Here is a 13,638-nt window from a genome sequence, read left to right on the forward strand (position 1 = left end):
GATGGAGAATGCGTTAGGTCCTTCAAAACCAGCTCCACCCGCCCTATACCATGCGCCCACTGAGGAAGGATCAGATGACGAGCCGCCGAGGCCAGCACCAGTTGTGATTAATAGAGGAACACCCGCCCGAAAACGTGCGCCTCGTGTGGGCGGGTCGCGTAGCACTACTGGAGAAGACGGTAGTCCTCATGTTGTATTTTCAAAAAAATTGGTCCTTGACCCTACTGATCTCGATAAAGCAATGCTGCCGCACGGCGAACAATCCCCGGCAATCCTCAAACCGTCGCGTTTCTTAAAAAACCTTCAGCCAGAACGTAAGAAAGCTCCGAAAAAGGACTCTACAAAACCGCAAAGCACTAGCCAAGACAATCTTGAGTTATATCTTATGAGTCCTCCGCCATCACCACACGCTCATGACCCAGATCCAGTAGGTAAATCAACAGTCAACAAGAAAAGCGATCCCCAAGGCGTCGTGAACGAAAAGGGCATTCGGTCGAACACCGTCCTCTCCATCGATGCTGACGCAAACAAGTCTAGTCGAATACAACGAAACAGAAGTGGTGATAATGACAGAAATCGAATCGAAGCTGTAGATAATCTAGCGAAAAACGACAGGGTATCACGGAACAAGGAAGATATCGCACCTTGCTGCAAGTGCAAGTGTGTGAATCTTGGAATATTACAAGCAAAGGGAAGGCCTAGGATAGTTTTAGATGATACGCCTGCTATTACTGATACAAAGAAGTCTTCCAACTGTCTAGCAGAAGCTCCTAATAATAACCGAGGTCTGAGCAAAGATAGACATGACCAACGGGACAATACAAAATGTCCCACTCAAATATCAGTTGATCCTCAGTACAACGAACACAATAGGAAAAATAGGGTATTGTTGCATACTTCAAGCAAGACTTCAAAGTTGTCTATGAGGACAAGGTACGGAAATGACACATGTTATGTCAACACCTGTTCATACCCGGTCCCGTCAAACCCATCCAGCAAAAAAGACAAGGGTAGTAAGACAGCAAAAAAAAACGTATTACCACAGCAAGAACTAGAAGAGAACTGTAAGCCCGGAGACAGCGACAATTCCGCGAGCATCGATAATAAGCATGGACGAGACAAGTACTTAGCAGCCTTAAAAAAATTTTCCGACGGCAACTTCGAGCTGAAGGGCGTGAACAGTGACATCAAATCACTCCGAGAAAAGGTAAGTCACTACAACGACATAATCGAAGCGTTGAACACCTAAACTATTTTACAAACATTTTGGCAGGAGAACAGTAGAGCGTTACCTTTAGATATTATGAATGGGCGTTTTTAGCAATGAGTCAAATCAATCCAACCAATTTAGTTAAGGTAGATGCCTTCACAACCACAAAAGAAAATTATGATAACAGAGTTTTGTAGAACTTCGTGGCAGATGCTGCGTTTATTTTCAGAGAGTATCAGCTTATGGTAAAATAGCTTGGCAACAAAGCGACGTTAGTTGATTCCTGTTTTAAAGATGTACAATTCATACGGCAACATGTTACATGGAACTGTCATAGTCGATGTTGTATTGAAGCCATCAGTTCTTCAAATGAGTACGAGAGATGTACCGCAGTTGTTTTATAAAACTCTTTAAATAAGAGCACGGTCCGTAGGACCGAAATCCGCAAAGCAAAAATATTTTCATGATGTTACGCGGCGTCCGTATCTTGCGAGGGAATCATCCCTCTCTCACCGCCAGAAGAAGCAGACGACAAAGCCTTCGGTGACAAGCAATGGGGTAACGCCGCCTACGATCGGTGTTGATCTTGTTAAAATCTATGCCAGCCAGCGGTCGATGTGCCGTCGACGCAACATTAAACCAGACAAAGTATAGGGATGGCGAACACGTTAGGACTTTTAGGATTCATAACACCACGCACTAGTCTCTATTCAAGCGCCTATAATTACGAACATTTGTGGGTTTCCAATTCGTTGCTACTTTAGTTCTCCTATGAGTACGAACAAATATTATGGTAAATTTGTTAATAATTTATTCAAAGTGAATGACGAAATGATACTCTTCAGAAAATATGTAAACAGCCAGCTACGGCGAAACCAGTAGAATAATTCAGAAAGCACTCCAGCTTAATGAAAAGTAACATTCTCGTTTCAGAGGTACGTAAATTCATGACATTATTATAAGTTTATACACCAACATACCAATCCTCAACTTTTTAGTGGTTACTTTTTTAGCCGGAGAACCGTCATATTTGAAAATAAAGGCTAAAACTATGGATCAGTTGAAGTAAGGTCTGACAGAAGAGATAGATTTTTATAGTTTGATTTTTCTGTATATCTAGATTATAACGTGCGATTGGTATGAAAAATGTCATCATTTAGATCAGCGAAGAAGACCTGCTTCAAGCAAGCTTTCTAAAAGCACGCAACGATTCGAATTAGATCCACAGATATCAAAGGGCCTTTTCGTTCGTGGTATAAAGGTAAATTCGCTGATTAATACTTGCCATTCATAATGGTAATGTACTCGTGTTGTTTTTCGTTGAGTTCGTCATTTAGCGTACTGGTATACAGTGCTAACAGTTATTAAAGCACCGCTATATTGTTCTGATAAAATAATTGCTGTTCGCCTCGGGCATTTAAAACAATTTAGTACAATTTATTCGGAATGGTCAGCAGAAATATCTTAATCCAGAAACGCGTACGTCACAAACCATCCCGAATCGATACAAGGCGCCTGAGTTCAAAAAGAATCCCCATCTGTCTGAGAAGGTATGTACATTTATTTGATAGTGAAGACTTTCCTCAATATGTATCCAGAGGTATGTAAATATGATATGGATCGATAAGCAGTAGAAAATGCTTCATCACATTTAGCATAGCGTCGGAATTAACAATTAAGTTTTGTGCATTAATCAGTTTAATATCCGTGTTGCAAATTAAAAGATAAAAAAAGTTCATTGGTGAAATTACTTTAACAGAAGTTACTCATATTATAATCACACGTCAAATATTCGGGTTAACGTAGCGGATGCACGCCCCAGAGTCTGATTTGAACCTTGAAAATAGAGCTTGATACATAATTGACAACGAATAGCGGACTGTGTGGTGACGGCAGGTCAGTAGAAGACACGTTGCCTGATGTTCGTGGCTGCTGAATTATTCTGTACAACGAGCAATGGCTGACGACATCCATCATTGCATCGGCGCTGGTTTACTGGAGCGCTGTAAAGAAAAAAAAAATAGATTTTATTGAAGCCGGGAACACTGATCTGTATTTCCAATTTCTTACACCGCACTTCTTTGGATATGAGGAAGATACATAACGCGTTTTTCTTTTGCTACATTCAACACGAAAAAGTAACAATAGAGGTCGCTTTTGTTAGTCATGTAGAGCAGTTGTAAGGGAACTATTTTGGGGATTTCAAGCCTTTTGTAAGTCTGAGACCCCAAATCATTACCTGCATCTAAAAAGGTATAGGTTCCCAATTTTTCGTTTAGTTACAATAATCAACGATAGGGCGAGCAGTTTCCCACCAGTAATCTAAGAAAAATTCTGATTCGTTTTCCGTACCAGCTAAAATGCAATAAGGACAAAAAAATGATTCAGGCACAGCAAGAATTGAAAAATAGGCCCCAAAACCAACGGGTGTTTTAACAAGCCAGCAAAAGGGGCTCCACAGACGTTTGCACCTGAAGGCATGCGCTTGTCAGCAGCGGCCCTGACTGATTACAACAGGTGCTTAAAAAGGCCCATTGGGATTTTTCACTAAACATTCAAGCGTATATTTCCGTGCACGAGATAGCCGTTAAACTTGAGCTCAGCACTCGCCCCAGTTTGAATACGCGGTCTGAGCAGCAGTTCCGAATTTTTCGACAAATCTAGCGGTACATAGGGTGAGTGCAGGCCGAGATGTCAAGTATATTTATAAACGACTCCAGGTGACCCCATAGACCCGATGCTGTTGGCACGTTTTTTTCGCCGAATGCACAAACGGCAGGCTCCGTGAATTCTTTTTATCTGTAATTTTGATAAAGCCTTGTGTTTTCCGGACCTATGCTGTGCTCTTCTTAGCTTCAGTCCTACTGGGTTGTGGTACCTAGGCTACATTTCAAGATTTTGAGAACGGTAGCAGTAACTGAGCTGCGTTATAGTGCAAAGAGCTAGAAAGCTGTGCTACATCTCACCTACTTTGGATCACCAATGGGGTAGCGTCGATGGTCGCTGTCAGACCGGAGCGCCGCAACATATTCAACCCATTTAGAGAAACCAGGATTTGACCTTTATTCTCGTATATGAACCAAATGTACAGCCACTATGGATCTGCTTTGTGGCGTAATATTAGTATCATCGTCATCACCATGTGCAATAAGAAATCGCTATGTCTGCTCAACTTAACAGAAGTTAAATTGTAGGCTCCCCCAGGAATATATAGAAAATATTTTACAACCCGAAGAGCATCATCGTGATTTAAATCTCTAAAATTAAATTTGAATTTATTTATTTATCATTCGAGAAATGTACCATCTTTGCCAAATAATAAAGGTGCTTCTACAGCTAAAGTTATCACAATGTGGCGTGCAAGATATATACATCTCATAAAGTTTAATGGTCCCGTTCTGATGTGTCGTCCCTCAGTATTTACTATACGTTCATGTACATAGTATAAAGGTTCAATGGAACGCCTCACGCGCGCGGCATCCGCTGGAATTCTACGTTGCTCCTTGACTGCATCAGGCATGCCGCATTGTCGCAAACATATGTACATAGTTTCATACATTTGAGCACCACGAAATCATTTGACAACGGATTTAGCTATGTTTTTTGATTACATAGGTCGGAACATGTGATAATATATCGTTCTTATATAATAAGAAATAGAAAAATCACGAAGGAAGAATTCGGGAAAAATTACGCTCTGTGAGAAGCATTTCGAAGACCGATCCGATAAAATTTGGCCTTTGTTGGATGTCGAACTCAGAGAAAGACAAAATTAGTGGACATGGTTTTTACATAGTCATTCACGCACGCGGATCAAACTGCAATCTGTGAAGGTAGCATTTGTGACGGAATGGAGCCGCACGCGATGCCCTTTATGCTGCATTTTGTGTAAAAGCTACGAGTGGACATTTAGGCGAAAAATGTATTTCCGCTTCTTCAGACATATAACACGTTTTTCCATTTGGATCAAGTATGTTTCATTGTTAACTGTCGTTTGATTTTTGTGCCGAAATTTTAGAGTTTACATAACCATGTATTTCACTTTGTGGTTTCTGTAATGTTACCTTACACGTTTGACAGGCAAATGATGCCTCGACCTCCATGGTACTATAGCGAGAAGCTTCCTTTCTTGGACACTATTTTTGAAATGTCCAATATATGATATCGAGATGTATAAAAATTAACGGTTCGTTTCAGAACAACTAGTAAGATTGTTAGGAGAAGAGTACTCCTGGTTTGGGTACTGCTTTGCTGTGGGTATGAGGTTAGGCCGAACCGCAGCTAAATAGACACTTGAAAGCATCCACTATTGGTCTTTTTGCAAGATGTATCCAGTTATTCAATATTTTAGAGGTTAGTGGTTTATTTATGCTTTCGAATAACTTTCGCCGTTTTCTCAATGGAGTAACATGTATTCCTAACAGATTGTCCTAATTTTTGAAGAAGTAATGGGGCGCTAACGGCTACATGAGATTAGAGCGAAGAAAAGTGTCTCAAAAATTGACTCAAAAAAGGGCGAGAATCGCAGAATGGTAGCTATCGTAATTGTTCAAGGTCAGCTTCTCCCAAAGAACCCGAGATGCCTTAGGGATGTATTTCAACGTACTTCTGGCTCCTTTCTCGTAGATATTTCGTTACCGTAGTTTTCATGGACTGATGATGCAAATGCAAGTTCAACGTAATTAAAATACATTCTAGAAGATATCGATGTAAAACTAAAAAACTGACCCTTATCAAAAACCTTCCCAAGCAGAGGACAGTGTCGGACCACGGATCGGTGGAAAAATTGTTAATGATGAAAAAACTAGCTCTGATTAGCCGGACGCACCCCAATTAGCGTAGGTTTCCGTAATGGACTGCTATGCCCGTGCCGAGTATGCATTGGATGCTTGTGCTTTTTTCGTTTTTTAACACAGAACAAAATTGCATCTAAGTAGATGCTTAGTCGCTTCTTTCCATAGATGCTCTCCAACGTAGGATACTCTATGCAAAAAAAAGATTTAAGCAAGCATCAGTCTCCTTGGCCCATAACGTTTGACTGTACTGGAATGTTAGTCAGGTCATTGAAAAATAAACCTGTATGAAGTTTACTTGACTCTTACGAGTCGTTATTATGCTATCATCTAATCTATGGGTTGTTTGAAGTTGGAAAAAATTGTATTCATTACACTCAGACTCTACAGGACGGTGACAATGTGATACTTTGATAATAAAGCCATAAAGCTCGTGTCTTCGCTTATTACATTTACAATGCGTCGTTGTGCATTTTATGATAGTTACACTGTGATGATGCTCGTAAACGATGATTTAGATACGAAAACGGACTATTCCCCCTCTCTTCCTCTCGCCCCTCTCTCTCTCTCTATATATATATATATATGTATATATATATATATATACACATTTTTGTAATTTACCTTTCAATTTACTTGATGTGGATTGTCGAGCATTAGGGCGAATCATCACGACAGCTTAATCGTGAAAAGCACGAGCTCTCCCGGAATAATTCGAAACAGCTCATCAGATTCGATAGCGAACAACCAGGAAGTCCTTTCGTCGTAAAGCTTGAGGTGCGTATAAGCAATCGTGAAGACTTGACACTCTCTAGTCAGCAATGTACTTCACAGAACGTTGACTTCCGTCGTTCTCGTCTTCCCATATTGCATGAATGCCTTAGCAACCGAACGGTGGTAAAACTAAACGCTGCTACGTTATTAATTAATGTTTATTAGCTATAGTATATTTCTGCCGTGTTTAAAATCGTACAATTTATTTAGGATGGGCAACTAGAAGATGTTAATGCCGTTGTATACACCCCACAAATTACCCATGGCCAATCCCGATCACCAAAGGGTTCTCTTCTACCTGTAAAGGTATGTACGTAGAAAAACTTTTCTGTAGCACCTCTCATTAGCTGACTGTAGACAAGTGTTTAAATATGGTATTGATAAAAATTGTCCATACATGCCTCATTGTTCGCCTTAAAGCGATATTCGTACTAGATTGATATAAGTGCTACTATATAATACAATATTTCCATATGATACGAAACATGTTTTTTCTTTGTTATTATAAATGATATTTTAGGACTTCAAAGCTTTTTAAAAATATTTTTTATTTTTTTTTAAATTTGTAAAATAAACCACTTAATCTTACTCAGTATTCAAATCTTTTCCGTCTCTAAACTGTCTTTCGTTGTTCGTGTTTGAGCAGGTAACACTATTTAGGTTTAGCAAAGTACAATACTTGCTGTAATAGCCAAAAAATATAACCCGCCTCACCGCATCCGAACTCGGAATTTACATTTTTGAGCCACTCCATTGTGAATCTAAAAATCGTCACGCAATTCAACATGTATCAATCACTTTCTATATAACCTTCTTTGTCTCGATAGATCATGTTAAACAGACAAATGTTGGCGTTGGCCTAATCAAAGCCTCTCATTTTTAGTATTTATTAATGGTAGTATTGAAAAATAAGTGATGCTTATAAACATCACGTGAGTGAACTTTCGTAAATCTCAAGCGGAGCGTGAGGAACTCTCAAGTGAGAGGAAATTCCTCGAAGGAAGAAATTTCATAAACAGAATAATACAAATACCGTTTATACCAGCTCGAGTTCTTATATTTTCAAATGCTTTGCTTTGTTCGCTAAAGAAAGACTTTCGACTGCTGAGACTGGGCCAGTAATAACGCTGTGCTGTTTAAATCGTGTGACATTATCGTATTTCATCATAAGCTCAGCTAGTATACCAAATCCTGAAAGCAAACAGCATGTATACGTATTATTATTAAAGCTAATGGCTGTCTATATGTTTGCCATACTTTCATAGGTCTGTTGTAGGAACCCCTGGTAAGTTTAGGAAGACCTACTCCGGTTAGGCTCCTACTGAGGGCAGGTCCTTGATGTTATACCTTTCGAGGACTTGTTCATATAAATAATAACTGAAAATGTTACAATGAAAAGGTTCTTTTGAACTTTTTGTCGTGATTCTGAATAATACGATGGAACTGTCTTAAGAAATTCTTTAATCTGCGAACAAGCCCCCCCAAAGAGAGCAGTTGCCATTAGGTAATTGGATTTGAATTAGTATTTTGGTGAAGCCATATTTGTTGACACTACTTCTACCCTCAGCGACTAAAAATGTTCCAGTATGATCTATGGAGAGCTTCTCGAATAAACCACAGATTACAGCGAGCTCTGTTGTCCGAGTCTGTGGTTGTCAACATAAAACATTGTTTTTGTGCGCAATGTTACTACTCGTTGAGTTTTTAGTGATTCATGTTTTCTATTATTTAGGGCGGCTCATTACGGAACCCTGATCGTAAAAGACTTCCAACTAGTTCGAAAGGACAGGAATCAAATTTTCAATTACTAAAGGATTGTTCTGAGGTAAATATAATTCAATTAAACTAAATATCACTGACATACTTGTTCCTTTAAATTGCGCTGTCTAAAGCAATGTTTTCGCATTTTACATCAATTTGTCTATCATCGCTTTCGTATACCAAATGCAAATTCGACGACCCAAGACGACGTACCTTTTTTACCGTGTTCTTGTTAACGCGTGCACAATGACGAGTAATTGGAAATATTCGGTGTACTTACAAAAAAAAAATGTTAGAGAAGTCGCATGTATCTTAAGAGAAGGGTAAAAGCTATTTAACGGTCAAAACCATAAAAAACCCGAGAAGAACGATAAAACTTCCTAGAAAGTCGCGAATCGAGTCACAAACAGTCGTTGAGCGAGTCCCTGCCTGCGGCGGATCGACGGCTACGGTCGACTCGCGTGAACCTGACGAAGACCGCTTCATATCGTTGCACCCCGTTATCAAAACATGACCTCGACAAAATGCCAAGGAGGCGAGACTAATGCCTGCCTCCCGGCCTAAATAAACTAGAAGCTCCTCTTATCTAGGCACTGGCTAATATGTAAAATCAAGATGTGTGTTACAGCATAGTATAACGTGTGCCTGCGGCAGTCACAGTCGGTCCCAAAGCCGGAATCGAGATGAACCATAAAGAGAATCGAACGGAAATTAGTTTGCGGTGGAATATAAAGGCAGCAACTCGGGCTTTATAGTTGCTGTCATCTTGGGCCCATATTAGCAAAAACCTGAGAGTTAAAAGCGTTCGAGTTTAGACGTCGTTCGCCTTGCTTATACGCCCGGCTATTAGTGTCTAGGAAGTTAATGTGATGCTTGGATGATATAATAGTGCTGAAGAGCGGTCGATGTCGTATTATGGCAGCATACGTATGCCCTCCGAATAGCAAAAATATGACGATACTAACTAATACGATCACTCGTACTGTATCTTTTTGGTCGTCGGCGGTTTCCTTAATTGCTGATGATCTAAACACGGTGATCAACAATCGAGCGACTGCACGCGTACACCACATGACGTGCTCAACGATTTCGGGTCTTACTTATTCTCCTATATTACCGCATTTACGTTTGAGGATTATATAGAGAGATCGGTCATCGATATATTCGGGTCAAACTTGCAAAGGAAAAACCCTTGATATATCCGAAGAAACAGTCCACTAAGCGTGGGTAGCACTCTGAGACGGCACGCGCCAGCTGGACTCCGAACTGTTTCTCCAGCGAAGAACAATTCCACAGAACATGAACGAGAGTCTAACTGCGTAATTCTGCTCCAAGGTGAAGGCGAGAGAGATTTACACTGACACTTCGACCGACGTGCTGGATTGATTTGTAGCATACCCCGCGCCGCACAAATAACGATGTGGCCTACTTACAACTTGTGGTACATCCTCAGCTGCGGACCTCTGCTGTATTGCGTCAGGCAAAAGACCTGACCAAGTGCCATATGGATATGAGGTTGTTCTACGACATCCTAAAGTAGGATAGAGAAAATGCTCGAGTCGGCTGTACCTTACGCGACAAGCAAATAAGTTAATAATAGAAATAGAAAGGGAGCCACGTAAATGGCTGCGCGAAGGGAGCTTGGAATCGTGCCCTGTTGCTTCTGCGGCGCTTATAAAGCACTTTATCACAGACTGCACTTTCGTACACTGGTGTATGGCTTAAACACTTGTGTGAAGCGCTGGAGACGGAGTGCTACTTGTCTGAGGTCTTGCGCTTTAATCAGACGAAGCGACCGGATGGGATCTGGCCCACAGTGAGGGCTTGAAAAGTGCGGCTGACATATTCGCCTGCAGCAGTAGTTGAATAGGCCTCTCATGTTCTGTCGTCAAGGTGAATGATCACGAAGGAAAGCTACTGCTGTGAGTTTCTTGTTTATCACACGGCGTTTGACTAGATTCTTGAAAGCTTGTCCACTTACTCCTAGAGAACAGCGCGGATTCCGCTTAGGAAGCTCCATCCTTACAGTATGCGACAGGAGATGCACTGTATTTGACGTCGGTCAAAAAAGGCGTTTTAAGTCATGTTCGTGGATTTGAAATCGGCATTTGATGCGACGGCGATAAATCAAGCTTGCACAATGTAAAGTCTATCAAAACATGCTACATCTGAGTCGAACGATTCTGCAGGAAAATTCCAGGAAATGTTAAAAAATTTAGATGGTGAGGTAGCCCTGCTTGAACTGTTCATCTAATCCACCGGCGTAGTACAGGGAGATAGTCGGAGTCTGTTGCTTTTCGCTTTGGCGTTAAATAATTTGTATTGTGTTCAAGACCCAACCGAACACGGTGAAAATGCTACTTTATGCCGATGATGTTGTATTTTTAGAAATTTATTCTATGTCCAGCAAGCTAGCTACCGCAAGTCCCCTTTATTTATGAATGCAGTAGGACTAAAGGGGAAATGATTAACATTGACAACATGGAGGCCAAAAAGTTCCGTCGCCGAAGCAATTTTTACTGCCTTTGACGCGCTCCATATAGGCAGAACGGCCTTTACATGACCAGCTGCAGGTGTAGCTTTAGCTACAAAGGGTCGAGCTTTGCAGAGCACATCACAGACAAAATTGTGACGATTGATGATGACGAGATTGACTATACCAACTCCCTCCAACTTCCTTTATGAAGGATTTGTCCTGTTTGAAATTAAAATAGTCCCGGTAGCTTTCTATGAATTCCAAGTAGAGTGGGAATGTTTCTCATCGGTGCAAATGGAGAAGCTCGACTGAGCCAGGTCTGCGTTCCTAATGCGCGCTACGTACTGCTTTGTTGATCATATACGTGCGTCAAACGCTACGTGTAACAGATCTGCTGCTGCCCACTCTTCCTACTTGTTTTGGAGTGGATGGGGCAGGAAGATGGAACAGATAAGCTTTTATTACACATGCGAGCCAACCAATGAAGGCTGAAGAGGCCTTAACCGGCACGTAGTTATGCGTTTTGCAATACGTAGGTCTCATCACACCCAATGTGGTGCACTGGGCTTCCATTTGCTATATACTACGTGTCTGTAAAGGATGTGCTGGACCGTGCCATAGATAGCACACTGTATCATGCGTCGCAGTACCTTCACTGAGCGGTTTCTTTGATAAGAGTACATGATATTAATGTCAGCTTATAGCAACATAGATCATTCGTATATAATGTGCCTATCGTATTCACTAGCTTATGAATATATAAACAAGCGAACTGCAGTTCACATATTCAAACATTACGAGCTACGCATAGTTTAGGTTCGACATTGGAAAGAAGTTATGAGATGCCTTAACTTGTTCAGGATGGGCAACCGGTGAAAGAGCTGAACGCAAAAATGGTCACGCGACAAACAATCCGAAATCGATCCGAGGTACCAGAACTGGCCTGTCGATCGTCAAGGGATCGTTCGCCTGCGAATGTACGTAGACGATGCATTGATCGTAAGCATCCACTATTTTTTTATACTTACGTATTTGAAAATATTTGAATATGGCGTTTAGCTGATAAAAAATGACCACGACGTCCTCTTTCTTCTGTCGACTATGTTATCATAATGTAGCCAGGGTTATAGCTATGTATGCAAACTGTGACTAATATGTAAAGAGCCTCGGTAATCAAATACGTATAATGTGATGCCACAGCAAATAAAAGGAAAAAATAAGGAGAACGGGGTAACCACACACATCTCCGCATCGACTTAGCTTCGGCAATACACGTGCTTTATACAGGCCAAAACTAATGGACATTTCAAGACTAGTTTGCCTGCGTAAGCAAACGTCATCTTCTTTGTATATGTTTAGCATTGTACATGCGAGTAACAAAATAAATTTCTCGCTCTGGTTCTAAAACGCTTATGAAAATTTCAACTGCTTTTATAAAATTTTACACTTCAATTACCTACACCACTGGAACCTCAAAGAGCCTATCTACTCGGTGATCATTTAGCCCCTGTTTTTTGTAATATAATTTGACGGTGCGGTGACTTCTAATTAGGGCGTACCATCTGAAGACTGCGATCGAGAATTACATGAGACGCGCACTATTACGCAGTCAGTCAAATTGTTTCGAGTCAGTTCTCAGCCGTCCACGGCTCTGAAGGTATGTAAACATGTTAACTTGTACAGTACAATCGCCGAAATATTGCTCTTACTATATTAGCCAATAATTTTATTTGGGACCAGCGGTCTCTCGAACGCGAAGAAGCCCTCTTGAATGAGGGCTTAGGTGCATATACAATGTTAAGTGAGGTTGCGAGGTTTATCCATATGCGGGAGTACAAATATAAGCTATGCTTAGACATAGTACACATAGTAGTTTATATTAGATTGTTGTGATTTTAGGCAAAGTAAGTTCTCGTTAAGGTTCAGCTAGAAGAAATGGTTCGTTGCTTGACATGAAGTAGGTCGTGTATCCTGGGCTGTTGGAAACTAAGGAAATAACCGTCGAACGGTATTGACATCTATATGTAGCCATTATATCCTTACTGGAACATCTGGAGAACAGATAAAGGATCTCACGTAAAAACAACGCTCATCAAACCGCAGAGGTTTTCATGTATTCTTAGATATGAAAACTCGCAGCATTACTGCTCACCAATAGCCGGGACCTGGCTCTAATTTTTATCTTACTGAGTGTAGAATAATAGATCGAAAGGTACAGCTCCGCAAGAATCAAGGGCCGGTTGCTCAATCAGTGATTGTAGTTTTCCAAGCCGAGGAAGTGCGAGGAAAAATTCACAAGCGTCCAGTTTAAACAGATATACGAGTATAGATGTTTTAGAAAACGTCAAATAGGACCATATTAGGCCTCTTTGTACTAAAAGCATTAACTGACAACATTGATAACACACCGATAAACATTTTAATAATAACACAACTAAATTAAACATTTTTACAGACCTAATTTTCAGCGTGTTTTTGTTTGTTCAGCAATGTTTTTTCTTAATGACACACTGTTAGACTGTCCGTTTTTCAGTTAAACAGAAGCACAAAATCTGGGTCCTTCAACAATATTCTCTGATTTCTGCTTGCAAATTGTTTTTGCGCGCTTAAAAAGACAGAATTGG

At 40.6% G+C, this 13,638-nt stretch overlaps 1 protein-coding gene across 1 annotated transcript in view; it reads left to right on the top strand.

The window, feature by feature from the left end:
* The first annotated feature begins 241 nt into the window (after nucleotides 1–241).
* Nucleotides 242–13,638, top strand: part of LOC111245932 (uncharacterized) — a 34,344-nt gene continuing 20,947 nt past the window's right edge. Inside the window, exons 1-7 of the mRNA XM_022794946.2 lie at nucleotides 242–1,207; nucleotides 2,665–2,760; nucleotides 6,664–6,780; nucleotides 6,988–7,083; nucleotides 8,510–8,602; nucleotides 11,875–11,991; nucleotides 12,567–12,671. Coding sequence (XP_022650681.2) covers nucleotides 242–1,207; nucleotides 2,665–2,760; nucleotides 6,664–6,780; nucleotides 6,988–7,083; nucleotides 8,510–8,602; nucleotides 11,875–11,991; nucleotides 12,567–12,671 — 1,590 coding nt within the window. The remainder of the gene's footprint in view (nucleotides 1,208–2,664; nucleotides 2,761–6,663; nucleotides 6,781–6,987; nucleotides 7,084–8,509; nucleotides 8,603–11,874; nucleotides 11,992–12,566; nucleotides 12,672–13,638) is intronic.

This window comes from Varroa destructor, unplaced genomic scaffold (assembly GCF_002443255.2).
Source record: "Varroa destructor unplaced genomic scaffold, Vdes_3.0 BEIS01000002.1, whole genome shotgun sequence".
Lineage (NCBI taxonomy): Eukaryota > Metazoa > Arthropoda > Arachnida > Mesostigmata > Varroidae > Varroa > Varroa destructor.